This window comes from Pseudophryne corroboree, chromosome 4 (genome assembly GCF_028390025.1).
Source record: "Pseudophryne corroboree isolate aPseCor3 chromosome 4, aPseCor3.hap2, whole genome shotgun sequence".
NCBI lineage: Eukaryota > Metazoa > Chordata > Amphibia > Anura > Myobatrachidae > Pseudophryne > Pseudophryne corroboree.
Genome location: NC_086447.1, coordinates 746,370,831 through 746,384,682, shown reverse-complemented (window position 1 = coordinate 746,384,682; position 13,852 = coordinate 746,370,831). Strand labels below are relative to the sequence as shown.

The 13,852-nt window shown below is 43.1% G+C and overlaps 1 protein-coding gene across 1 annotated transcript in view; it reads left to right on the top strand.

Moving 5' to 3' along the window:
- Window positions 1-12,489, top strand: part of LOC134911742 (cystatin-C-like) — a 37,413-nt gene extending 24,924 nt beyond the window's left edge. Inside the window, exons 2-3 of the mRNA XM_063919796.1 lie at window positions 2,716-2,820; window positions 12,288-12,489. Of these exons, the coding sequence (XP_063775866.1) occupies window positions 2,716-2,820; window positions 12,288-12,359 (177 nt within the window). The 3' untranslated portion in view covers window positions 12,360-12,489. The remainder of the gene's footprint in view (window positions 1-2,715; window positions 2,821-12,287) is intronic.
- Window positions 12,490-13,852: the final 1,363 nt, after the last annotated feature.

Here is a 13,852-nt window from a genome sequence, read left to right as displayed (position 1 = left end):
TGTCAATCTGCTCTAAATCAGTGGCGGCGCCCCCGCAGCCCCTCGCCCCCAAGCCACCGCGAGGGCAGTAGTTACGCCACTGCTCGGAGTGTTGCCCCCCTTTCTGTTTGCAACATCGGATTGCAATATTAGTTTTGTGGTTGGGGAATTTACAGTTTAGTGTCCTCCAGTACTGCATTATCTCTATGCCTAAGATTGCTGTATATTACTTAATGTGCTTCTGATTCTATTGATTCCATTTGTTATATACTGACACTAATCACTCAATTATAGTCTAATACTATCACCTAGGGAGCATTTTGTACAATATAGTGTTTGGCAGCCCCTGGTTGTTTATAACCTTGCTATTCAGCTAAGATCCACTGGGGTTTATTGAAATTCGTTTTATTTTGTGTTTTGTTTTTTTCACACAAGCTGCTTTGACTCTCCTGCCATGACTGTCCACGAGACCTACTCATCAGAAGAGTGTTTGTACTCACCCCTTACTCTCCATGCTATGACGACTGTGGAAGCTCTTACTTTAAAACCCATTGCCACAGATATGGCCGCTTATTTGACAGCAGAGCTTTCGAAGATTTTAATGCCATACCAGGTTTAACCGCCTACTGTCCCTTTTTGATACAGATCCTGTTTCTGTACACACCCAAGCCCCTTCTCCAGCCGCTCTAGCCCAACTAAAGAACAATTTTGAGAATACTGAGCCAGCCATGTCTGATCCTAGTTCTTTGTCAGCTCCCATCGTGCCCATACCCCCCTTTGGAGAGGCTAGTGTTAGTTTCTCAATGACACCCTCCAGCCACCTGGCTGCTTCTGTATTGCAGGTCAGTCCTGCTACTTTCCCTTTTGCAGCACAGGGTTTACACAGTGAGCTAGATGCTTTCCCAGTGCACGTTACAAATTCCTCATCAGCCCATGATGTTGATCTCCTGCCGAGATTACTGATTGCCATCTGCAAGTATCATTCTGTTCCCTGTAGCTTTTGGTTAGGTACCCCAGTTTACGGAACACAGTCATTGTTTTCCTTATCTCCCACCCAACCCCCTCGTTGTGTATGTTCTACCTCTCCTTCAGGATCTCTCAGGGGCAGTTACATGATTGATCACTTAATTTTTCTCTGCTCTTTTGTTTTACCAAAGTCGGACACATTTATATGATATAGACCATGATACTTGATACCTAAGACGTGACTCTCGACCGTCATCAGCAGTTACTTTATTTGGATTACACTAGACATCTAGGATTGTTAGTGACACGGTTCACACCGTATTTTTTTTTCATACTTACCACATTGTTTACTTATATCAGATTTCTATATTCCTGCCTCAGTTCTGTGTTACGTTATATGTCTTATTACTATACTAGGGCCTTGTGGGTTCTGTAACATGAACACTATGCTACTTTATATAAATACCTATGTTCTTCTGGATATGACTACCTCTGGACACTGTTATGCAATTGATACGTTTGCTCGTATTTCTCTGCAATACATTAGTGTCTTGATTACGGTGTTATTCTTTCATATACAAACTATCTTTGTTATAGTCATTTGAGCATCCACTAGGTTTTGTGAGTCACACATACTGCTTTATGATCAATAATATATTTCCTTCAAACTAATCATTTACACTTGTCTTCTAGATTAGTGTGGCTAGTCTTCTAGTAGTTCACCCTCCCTGTCCCTTTCCCTTCCATTCCTGTTTACTTCCGAGCTAATACAGTTCACGTAGGCTGGTTTAGTTTCTCCCCCTCCCCCCGCGCGCGCGCACACACACACACACACACACACACACACACACACACACACACACACACACACACACACACACACACACACCTACACCCACACCTTCTCCCCTACTTCCTAATTTCATGTTTTGCTTTGGGTTAAGTTCCTTTTTGTTTTTCAGGGACGTAGACTGCTGACCGGCAGCTGCTTCCCAGTTTGTTTGGTCTGGAAAATTTAGAAATAGTAGTGGTGAAGCTGAGCATCAGGCTATGCCAATATATTGGGTATCTGATTTTTTTTTCCCCCTCTCTCAAGTAGATTTTGTTTTTCGTTGTTCTGCTTTTTTTTTTCTCACCATCCTTCTGATCAGCTTGTAACAGTAACAATATTGTCTCTGAGCTTAATATACTTATGTCAAAATGTTACAAATGTTACACTGTACCCACCATTTGTAATGTCTGTGATTGATGCTTGTGCTTCAACAAAAGGCGAGCCCGCAAGTGGGTGCATTACGCACGCCCCCCTTTCGGGATTGTGCCGGTCGGGATCCCGGTGTTAGTATTTAGACCGCCTGGATCCCGTCTGGCGGTATCTTGTACTGATTCCATAGGAAGATTTTTTTTTCCTATACAGTGGCTTACAGTATTAAAAGGATAGCAAAATCCAATTTAGTAGCTTTGCAATACCAACCTGAACTGCAGGGATGGCAAATTTAAATGTGATATAAAGTTGGGTATGTTCAAGTTCACCATTAAACTGAGTTGATTACATAAAGCTGCCCACCCACCCCAAAACAACAAACAAAACAAACTACATCCATTACAACATACAAGTAATGTGCCCAGTGTGCAAATTAGCTGGATTTACATCTCACTGTTAATGATGCCCCGATAATGCAGTATCTTTCTTTAGAAGTCTTTCTTTTTGTTCATATTTTGTATATTGACCATTTAATTCACAGCTTACATGGTTTCATTGATTTGCACTAGGTGGTGGCTGGCATGAAATATTTACTAGACGTTCAAGCCGTTCTCAGCTCTTGCAAAGAATCCAGTTATACTCCAGAATGCCCAAATATGAAAACTCAATCAAAGGTAAGATTTTTCTGCAAAATAAGAATTATATCAAATTGAGTAAAAATAAAAATAATATACAATTATACTAGTAGACACATCACATACTAGTAGACTTATTACAAACAACAGATGACAGAAATGATTTGTCATGGACTCTGTTGTATGAGAAGAGGGCCAATTCACTGTACTGTATGCGCAAAATAAGCCCAATCACATGCACTAAATAATTTGATGCCAAAAAATTAACACATTTAGGGGCCTATTTATCAACGAGTGATAAAACTCGCTGTGAATGATAAAACTTGTTGCATATGATAAATAGTTCTCCAGCCAATCAGTTCCCAACTGTCATTTTTCAAACACATGACAGTTAGGAGCTGATGGATTGGAGCAACATTTATCATATGCATCGAGTTTTAACACTTGTTGATAAATAAGCTCCTTAATTCCAGACATTGGCAAATATACAATGTTAGTAAGTGCCTGTGTCTATCTTAATGCTGATCAATGACAATACTAACATTGGGGGGGCAGATGTATTTAAGCCTGGAGAGGTGTTAAAGAAGTGATAAGTGAAAGGTGATAACCCACCAGCCAGTCAGCTCCCAACTGTCATTTTTCAAACCCAAGGGCAGATGTATTAACCTGGAGAAGGCATAAGGAAGTGATAAACCAGTGATAAATGCAAGGTGATAAACACACCAGCCAATCACCTCTCATATGTAAATTAACAGTTAGGAGCTGATTGGCTGGTGCATTATCACCTTGCACTTAACACTGCTTTATCACTGGTTTATCACTTCCTTATGCCTTCCCCAGGTTAATACATCTACCCCCCAGCCTGTAACTTGACAGTTAGGAGCTTATTGGCTGGTAGCATATACATTTACAAACTCAGCACAACTTATAACACTTTTATACAATTATTACCTCTAGGCAGGTAATGCATACTGTAAGCCAGCCCAAGGAAGCTCCAGAAGTCCTATGGATGTTAAACTAAACTTCTGTGCAAAAAAAACAACAACAAAAAAACACAAATGGAATTATAATTTAGTTAAATGTTACAATATGGATTTATTTATTTATTGATGCTGTGCTGCCGCCTACATAATAGATTTTAATAACTTGCCCCATTCCGGAAAGGTCAGTGAGGGGTAGGTGAACAATACGAATGTTTATTTATGCATTTATTTATAGCCCTAGCATACTGCCAAATTAAAGTATTAAAAATGATTTGATTAGTTAACGTGCTTATACTAGCTTTGTAAGAGCAAATTTGAAAACAGTGCACTTTTACCTTGTTTTACCAATATTTTTCTGTATAACGGTCTTGAAAAAAAGCTGCTTGTTCCAATATATTATCCAAAAAAAACAATACTGTATGTGTCCGAGAGAACAGTTTACAATTCAATTTGGCAAACTAATTTTAACATAGGTATTTCTTATGAAAAAAAAAAGAAGACACGTTCCAGATATTGGTAAAATGGAGGTTGCATTTCATGGTTACGGAATACTGTAGTTGCACAAGAGAAAGGTCGCACTAGTCGTCTAATTTTGCAGAAAAAAGCCTCCTCAAATTTCAGATAATGCATAAATATAAATATTCTGTGTAGGGGGGTGCTGCCTAGGCAAAATATGGTCAATGACATGGACATTCCCGGATAAGACCCCTTGCATACCGCAGTCAGTAGCCCGGCATATTGCCGGGTTGCTGACGTCAGCGGTGGCGCGGCGGCGCAAGAGATCACATGATCTCCAAGCGCCGCCTGCTACGTAGAAAGTGAACAGGAGCCGGGGCGCATTGCAGGGTTGAAATGCCAGGGCAGGAATCTCGGGATTTTGACCCTGTACCCTTTAACACTGAGAAATTTCCCGGGTTTGTGCGCGTTCATGTGCAATAACCCGGGAAATTGTGGGCTGTGTGAAAGGGGTATTAGATATACAGAGAGAGAAAGAGAAATTTGGCTTATAGTGGTGCACAGTGTTACCTATAAAACATAACTCTTCATTCATATGGTATATAAAAACTTGCGAAATATAGGATAAAAGATACAAAGAAGTGAAAAGTTAGGAAAAGTGTTTAAAATATGACTCCCCGCATGCAGGGTGTCCGCTAAGTGCAGAAATAATGGTACACTTGGTACTGTATACATGCCTGTATATATTTCATAACAATAAATTCTCTGCAGTATCTACCTTGTCTATATGTTTGTCTTTATTACGCCATATTGCCACACTGGCCCTCAATAAACATACAACAAGCAGCAGTGTATATTTAGTTTGATATCTGTCTAATAATATATGTATCTCTCACAGTGCACTGTGTATATCTAATTAGTTATCATAAATAGACAGAATAGTATAATAGGAAGTAGGAAGTGATCCTACACTACCTCCTTCTTTAATATAGCTGTCACTCTATAACATTTGAGTGGGTGGGGGAAAATGCTGGTATTGTTATCCTATATGAGGTTCCTACAGTGAGTGTACAGCATTACGCATATTAAATCCGTGTCCCCATAAGGTTTGTCAGACCTATCAATATAATGTTTTCAGTGTAAACCACTCCTACAATTTTCTAGGGTTTTAGGCTTACAGTATATCTATCACAGATTATACTGGGCTCATATTAAGTCAATGCTTCCTAAGAAGATGGTGAGTCAGTATATATAATATCGCTAATCACGGTCTCATATAAAAGCCTGTGTGTCGCAATCTGTCACCAATATATTGGACTGTAAGGGTGTGTACACACGGTGAGATTTTTTCTTCCGATTCTGACTATATAGTCAAAATCGGAAGAAAAGTTAGTGCAGATCGCAAGGTGACAGTCACCTTGCGATCCCGATTCGATGCCGATGCGCGGTCCCGCGCGGTCGACATCGAAAGAAAAGATAGACTGTGCAGGCAAGTCAATTTTGACTATCTCTATAGCAGAGATAGTCAAAATTGACACTTAGCTAAAATCGCACATAGCCAGTATCGCAAGCGCACTCATTATGTGCTTGCGATACTGACTATGTGCCGACCTGGCCCCTGTCGCATAGTGAGAATCTGGCATAGCCCGAATCTCACCTTGTGTACACACCCTTAGATGGACTTTACTCTCCAGCTTCCCAGTGTTTCTCCCACTTCAATCAATGTGATGGATATAATCAGGGATATACAAATGTGCCCAATATCAGACACCTTTTTATACCTATAGCTGTGTATATTCTATGCACAGATATTGGTAACTAGACACTGTTACCATCCCAGGTGTTAGTCCAGCATGTTAATGATATGATTTCACATTGATTGAACACACATTATTTTAGATATATTTAACATTTTTATAAAGGAGGTCCTTCTATGTTTATTTACTCAAACTAATAATGCTGCTTAGTTCATATGGCCGGTAACAAAATGTGTGTATGTGTTATAATTTCATATTAATTAGGCACACAGTGTTTCAGATGTACAATTTTTGGAGAGAAGTCCTTCTGGGTTTGTTAGCTCCAGCTATTACTATTGCTTGATTTATATGACCAGTATTTAAATACAAATAGTTTTCACCCTCAAGGACATATTGTTACATATATACTCCTTTTCCACTAGCTAAATTTACCCGTGTTTTTGCACGGGGGCGCGCATCAATACGGGTTTTTAGTAAGTGGAAACGGCTCAACACGGATTGAGTGACCCTGCAATCCTACCCGGGTAGCTACCTGGGTTAAACACTGTAACATGGTAAGGACCCGGGTACTTGTGCAGTGGAAACGGTTATTATTACCCGTGTTTCAGAACCGAGTAATGAGTGACATCAATATACTTTTACAGAGCTTACCCGGGTTAAGTGGAAACAGAACTGACCCAGGAATAACCTGTGTCGAAGTGCAGTGGAAACGGCGGGGCCGACACGGGTTGTAGCCGGGTTAAACATCCCGGATCGGACCCGGTACTCAGGTGGAAAAGGGGTATTATTAGTGACACATAGTTGCATAGTCTCAGTGCTCCCTGCTCATTAGGGTATAGGCTGATTCCTGTACAGCTCATGTGCAGCTGTCAATCATTATACATTGGTGCTATCTCAGCATGTTCTCTCCAAATCCATTGATACAGCGTGTCAGTATTGAGGCCAGGCTGTCTAGGCACATATTACTTCATTCGAACCCTCTCGGGACCACATATCAAAAAAGCTTTAACTACATTAGTATATGACTGCACAAGCGGACACCACTAATTAGATATACACAGTGCACTGTGAGAGATACATATATTATTAGACAGATATCAAACTAAATACACACTGCTGCTTGTTGTATGTTTATGAGGGCCAGTGTGGCAATACGGTGTAATAAAGACAAACATATAGACAAGGTTGATACTGCAGAGAATTTATTGTTATGAAATAATAGGATTTTAATACCTACCGGTTAATCCTTTTCTCTTAGTCCGTAGAGGATGCTGGGGTCACCATTAGAACCATGGGGTATAGACGGGATCCGTAGGAGACATGGGCACTTTAAGACTTTGAAAGGGTGTGAACTGGCTCCTCCCTCTATGCCCCTCCTCCAGACTCCAGTTATAGGAACTGTGCCCATTTTGAGGAAAGTATTTATTGTTAAACTAGGGTTAGATTCATACCACCTCACACCTCAAGCATGCCGCACAACGTGGCATTCAACAGAACACAAGCCAACGGCATGAACAATTTCAGCAACAGGCTGACTATAAACGTAACACAATATGTGTGTAACAACAAATAATAACTGCAGATACAGTACGCACCGGGACGGGCGCCCAGCATCCTCTACGGACTAAGAGAAAAGGATTTACCGGTAGGTATTAAAATCCTATTTTCTCATACGTCCTAGAGGATGCTGGGGTCACCATTAGAACCATGGGGTTATACCAAAGCTCTAGAATGGGCGGGAGAGTGCGGATGAATCTGCAGCACCGTTTGACCAAACTTGAGGTCATCATCGGCCAAGGTATCAAACTTGTAAAACTTAGCAAAAGTGTTTGACCCCGACCAAGTAGCTGCTTGGCAAAGCTGTAACGTCGACACCCCTCGGGCAGCCGCCCGGGACGAGCCCACCATTCCAGTAGAATGAGCCTTCACCGATTTCTGCAACGGCAATCCTGCCGTGGAATGAGCACGTTGAATCGGACAACAGATCCAGCGTGCAATGGTCTGCTTGGAAGCAGGACACCCAATCTTGTTGGGAGTATATAGGACAAACAAAGCCTCTGTTTTCCTAATCTGAGTTATTCTGGCGACATAAATCTTCAAAGCTCTGACCACATTCAGCGAAGGTGTCAGTAGCCACAGGTACCACAATTGGTTGGTTCATGTGAAAAGAGGAAACCACCTTCGGTAGAAATTGCTGATGTGTCCTCAATTCAGCTCTATCTTCATGAAAGATCAAATAAGGGCTCTTGTGAGACAAGGCCGCCAATTCAGACACCCGCCTTGCAGATGCCAAGGCCAATAGGATGACCACTTTCCAAGTGAGGAACTTCAACTCCACCTCCTGTAAAGGTTCAAACCAGTGTGATTGGAGGAATCGCAACACCACATTCAGATCCCATGGTGCCACTGGAGGCACAAATGGAGGTTGGATGTGCAACACGCCTTTCACAAAAGTCTGAACCTCTGGAAGGGAGGCCAATGGTTTCTGAAAGAAAATCGATAAGGCTGAACTCTGTACCTTAATTGAGCCCAACTTTAGGCCCACATCAACACCTGTTTGAAGAAAATGGAGAAAACGTCCTAGTTGAAATTCCTCCGGAGGAGCCTTCTTGGATTCACACCAAGAAACATATTTTCTCCAAATACGGTGGTAATGTTTAGACATTACTCCCTTCCTGGCCTGAATAAGTGTGGGAATGACTTCACTGGGAATACCCATTTGGGCTAGGATTTGGCGTTCAACCGCCATGCCGTCAAACATAGCCACGGTAAGTCTTGATACACGCACGGCCCCTGCTGCAACAGGTCCTCGCGTAGAGGAAGGGGCCAGGGATCTCCTATGAGTAATTCCTGAAGATCTGGATACCAAGCCCTCCTCGGCCAGTCTGGGACAATGAGGATTGCTTGAACCTTTGTTCTTCTTATGATCTTTAGAATCTTTGGAATGAGAGGAAGTGAAGGGAATACGTATACCGACTGAAACACCCATGGTGACATCAGTGTATCCACTGCTATTGCTTGAGGGTCCCTCGACCTGGAACAATATCTCTGGATATTCTTGTTGAGACGAAATACCATCATGTCTATTTGAGGAATTCCCCACTGACTTGTCACCTCTGTGAAGACCTCTTGATGGGCCCACTCTCCCGGATGAAGATCGTGTCTGCTGAGGAAGTCTGCTTCCCAGTTGTCCACTCCCGGAATGAATATTGCTGACAGAGCGCTTGTATATTTTTCCGCCCAGCGGATAACCTTTGTGGCTTCTGCCATTGCCGCTCTGCTTTTTGTCCCGCCCTGGCGGTTTATGTATGCTACTGCTGTTACATTGTCCGACTGGATCAGTACGGGCAGATTGCGAAGATGTTCCGCTTGTAGAAGGCCATTGTAAATAGCCCTTAACTCCAGAACATTTATGTGGAGACAAGTTTCTTGGCTTGACCATCTTCCTTGGAAGTTTTCCCCGTGTGACTGCACCCCAGCCTCGGAGACTTGCATCCGTGGTTACCAGGATCCAGTCCTGGACCCTGAAACTGCGCCCCTCTAGGAGGTGAGAGCTGTGTAGCCACCACAGGAGTGAGATGCTGGTCTTGGGAGCCAGGATTATCCTTCGGTGCATGTACAGGTGGGATCCGGACCACTTGTCCAACAGGTCCCACTGAAAAACTCTGACATGGAATCTGCCAAACTGAATGGCCTCGTAGGCCACAACCATCTTCCCCAGTAAACGAGTGCATTGATGGATTGACACTCTTGCTGGTTTCAGAATTTGTTTGACCAGACTCTGAAGTTCCAGAGCCTTTTTTACTGGAAGAAAAACCCTCTGTAGGTCTGTGTCCAGAATGATTCCCAAAAACGACAACAACGTCGTCAGAATCAACTGCGATTTTGGCAAGTTTAGTAGCCAACCATGTTTTTGAAGAACTGTCAGGGATAGTGCAATGTTTTGCACCAACTGGTCTCTGGATCTCGCCTTTATTAGGAGATTGTCCAAGTACGGGATAACTGTTACTCCTCGTTTGCGAAGGAGAACCATCATTTCCGCCATCACTTTGGTGAAAATCCTCGGAGCCGTGGACAGACCGAACGGCAACGTCTGAAATTGGTAATGACAAAACTGAATTGCAAACCTCAGGTAAGCCTGATGCGGAGGATAAATGGGAACATGTAGGTAGGCTTCCTTTATGTCCACTGATACCATAAAATCCCCTTCCTCCAGACTGGAGATCACTGCACGGAGAGACTCCATCTTGAATTTGAATCTTCTTAGGTAGAAATTGAGGGATTTCAGGTTTAGGATTGGTCTGACCGAGCCGCCTGGCTTCGGAACCACGAACAGGCTTGAATAAAAACCTTCTCCCTGTTGTGATGAGGGAACCATTACAATGACCTGATTTTGATACAACTTTTGTATTGCGTCGTATATCACTTTCCTGTCTGTAAGAGAAGCTGGTAAGGCCGATTTGAAAAATCGGCGAGGGGGAACGTCTTGAAACACCAGTTTGTACTCTTGGGATATTATCTGTAAGTCCCAAGGATCCAGGTACGAACGAAACCAGAACTGACTGAAGAGTTTGAGACGTGCCCCCACCGGTGCGGACTCCCTCATAGGAGCCCCAACGTCATGCGGTGGAATTGGCAGAAGCCTGGGAGGACTTCTGCTCCCAGGAGCCCGACAAGGCTGGTGATCGTTTACCTCTTCCCCTTCCTCTAGTAGGAAGGAAGGAAGAACCTCGGCCCTTCCTGCATTTATTGGGCCGAAAAGGACTGCATCTGATAGTGGTGCATTTTCTTTTGTTGTGGAGGAACATAAGGCAAAAAGGATGACTTACCCGCGGTAGCCGTAGATACCAAATCATCAAGGCCGTCACCAAACAAGGCCTTACCTTTATATGGTAGAGATTCCATACTTTTCTTGGAATCCGCATCAGCATTCCATTGGTGAATCCACAATGCTCTCCTCGCTGAGACTGCCATGGCTTTGGCCTTTGATCCCAAAAGGCCAATATCTCTCGCAGCTTCCTTTAGAAATGCTGCAGCATCCTTGATATAACCCAGCGTCAAGAGGATGCTATCCCTAACTAGGGTATCTACATCAGAAGACAAGTTGTCTGACCACTTTTCGATAGCACTACTTACCCACGCAGATGCAATGACAGGCCTGAGTAGCGTACCTGTGGTCGCATAAATGGACTTTAACGTAGTTTCTTGTTTACGATCCGCAGGATCCTTAAGGGCTACCGTGCCAGGTGACGGGAGAGCCACCTTTTTAGACAAACGTGACAGGGCCTTGTCTACAGTGGGGGGTGACTCCAACTTTTCCGTATCTGCAGAGGGAATCGGATAAGCTACCATAATTCTTTTGGGAATCTGAAACTTTCTGTCAGGAGTTTCCCAGACTTTTTCAAATAAAGCGTTTAATTCATGAGAGGGAGGAAACGATACCTCAGGTTTCTTTTCCTTATACATACAGACCCTTTTATCAGGGACAGCAGAGTCCTCAGTGCTATGTAAAACATCTTTTACTGCCACAATCATGTACTGAATGCTCTTTGCCAATTTTGGATCTAATCTCAAATCACAGTAGTCGACACTGGAATCAGTGTCTGTGTCGGTATCAGTGTCTGCCAACTGGGCAAAAGTAAGTTTTTGTGACCCCGAGGGGTCCTGTACTTGTAATAACACATCCGCCACAGATTTCTTCCATGCCTGGGTCTGCGACTCAGACTTATCCAATCTTTTACTAATAAGAGCCACATTAGCATTCAAAGCATTCAAAACATTCACCCAATCAGGAGTCGGCGGTGGCGACAGGGTCACCCCCACAGCCATTTATGCCCCTGATACAGTCTCCTCCTGGGGAGAATACTCAGCCTCCGTCATGTGGACATAGGTGTACCCAACACACACAGTCACACCGGGCATATAGGGGTCAGACCCATAGTAAAGTCTGTCAGAGGGACACAGAGGGGATTTGCCAGCTCACAACCCAGCGCTAATTAACGGTTTTGAAAACACTAATAAATGCCCCAGACCAGTAGCGCTTTTAATATCAACAATATTGCACCAAATTATGCCTAGCAATCTGGTGGACTATTATGCAATAGGTAGCATCTATCCTTGTGTAAGCAGGGCCTTCCTACCTCTACGTCTGTCTATTTTTACCCAGATTTGTTCTATTACTGTTGTTCTAATTGTAAAGCGCAGCGGAATATGCTGCGCTATATAAGAAACTGTTAATAAATAAATAATAAATAAATACATTTTGATACAGTACATTTATAACTGTGTTATTTATGTGTTCTTTCTACAGAGATGCACATTTACTGTTTTGATTGTTCCGTGGCAGAAAACAAAGGATCTGTTAAGCAGTCGATGCAGATGATCTGAAACACAGAAGAAGACAGAACCTTGTTAATGATTGCTAAAAGGAAGATCTTATGTAATGATGCTTGTAGAAGCAGCCCTTATACACAGCTATCCTGTCTATTAAAAATTGAACAACTCTGCTTGTTTATTATGTGTTTTTGTGGAATATTTAAATAGATTACAATATTATATGAATTATTATTATTTTAGTATTTAAAATGTGTTATATAGTATGTATTTTAGTAGTTTAACTAGGTTAAGACAGTTAATTGTCATGGAAAATGCAACTCCCAGCATGCTTTGCCATCCAGAACATATTGTGCCTCTGACATTAAGCCTTGGATGGAGATAAAGTGGATGCAGATAAAGTACCTGTCAATCAGCTCCTAACTGCCATGCCACAGACTGGGTTTGAAAATGACAGTTAAGACCTGATTGGCTGGTACTTTATCTCCGTCCACATTATCTCCATCTGAGGCTTAGTAAATAGACCCCTTAGTATCTCAAGAGCTAGAGGCCAAGACTGCCTGCATCTAGGCTTGAATAGGGTTGAACATTTAAGCAAAATAATATTCTGTTGAAATACATATAACAGTAATGAACAAGGGTATCTGGCCTGGATCCCGGCAGTCAGAATTCCAATGACGGAATCCTGGCACCAGCATCGGAAGGCGGAGTTAGGTCAAGGCTGCTGGGAGGGGGACTTAGATTTAGGCACCACCGGGGAGGGTTAGGTTTATGCTGCTGCGGAGTGGGGGGGGGGGGGGGGATGGGGGGTAGGTTTAGGCACCCCCCAGGGAGGGCGTGGGTTGGGCTGCAGATGGGGGTGTTAGAATGATGGAGGAGTAGGTTTAGGCATCACCAGGGAGGGTTAGGTTTAGGCTGCAGGGAGGGTTAGGTATAGGCTGCGGGGAGGGTGGTAAGTATGCTTACCTTTCCCTGTCGGGATTCAGATCGGGATGCCATGGTCGGTATTCTGACTAGAGATGTGCACTTGAAATTTTTCGGGTTTTGTGTTTTGGTTTTGGGTTCGGTTCCGCGGCCGTGTTTTGGGTTCGACCGCGTTTTGGCAAAACCTCACCGAATTTTTTTTGTCGGATTCGGGTGTGTTTTGGATTCGGGTGTTTTTTTCAAAAAACCCTAAAAAACAGCTTAAATCATAGAATTTGGGGGTCATTTTGATCCCAAAGTATTATTAACCTCAAAAACCATAATTTCCACTCATTTTCAGTCTATTCTGAACATCTCACACCTCACAATATTATTTTTAGTCCTAAAATTTACACCGAGGTCGCTGGATGACTAGGCTAAGCGACCCAAGTGGCCGACACAAACACCTGGCCCATCTAGGAGTGGCACTGCAGTGTCACGCAGGATGGCCCTTCCAAAAAACACTCCCCAAACAGCACATGACGCAAAGAAAAAAATAGGCGCAATGAGGTAGCTGTGTGAGTAAGATAAGCGACCCTAGTGGCCGACACAAACACCTGGCCCATCTAGGAGTGGCAC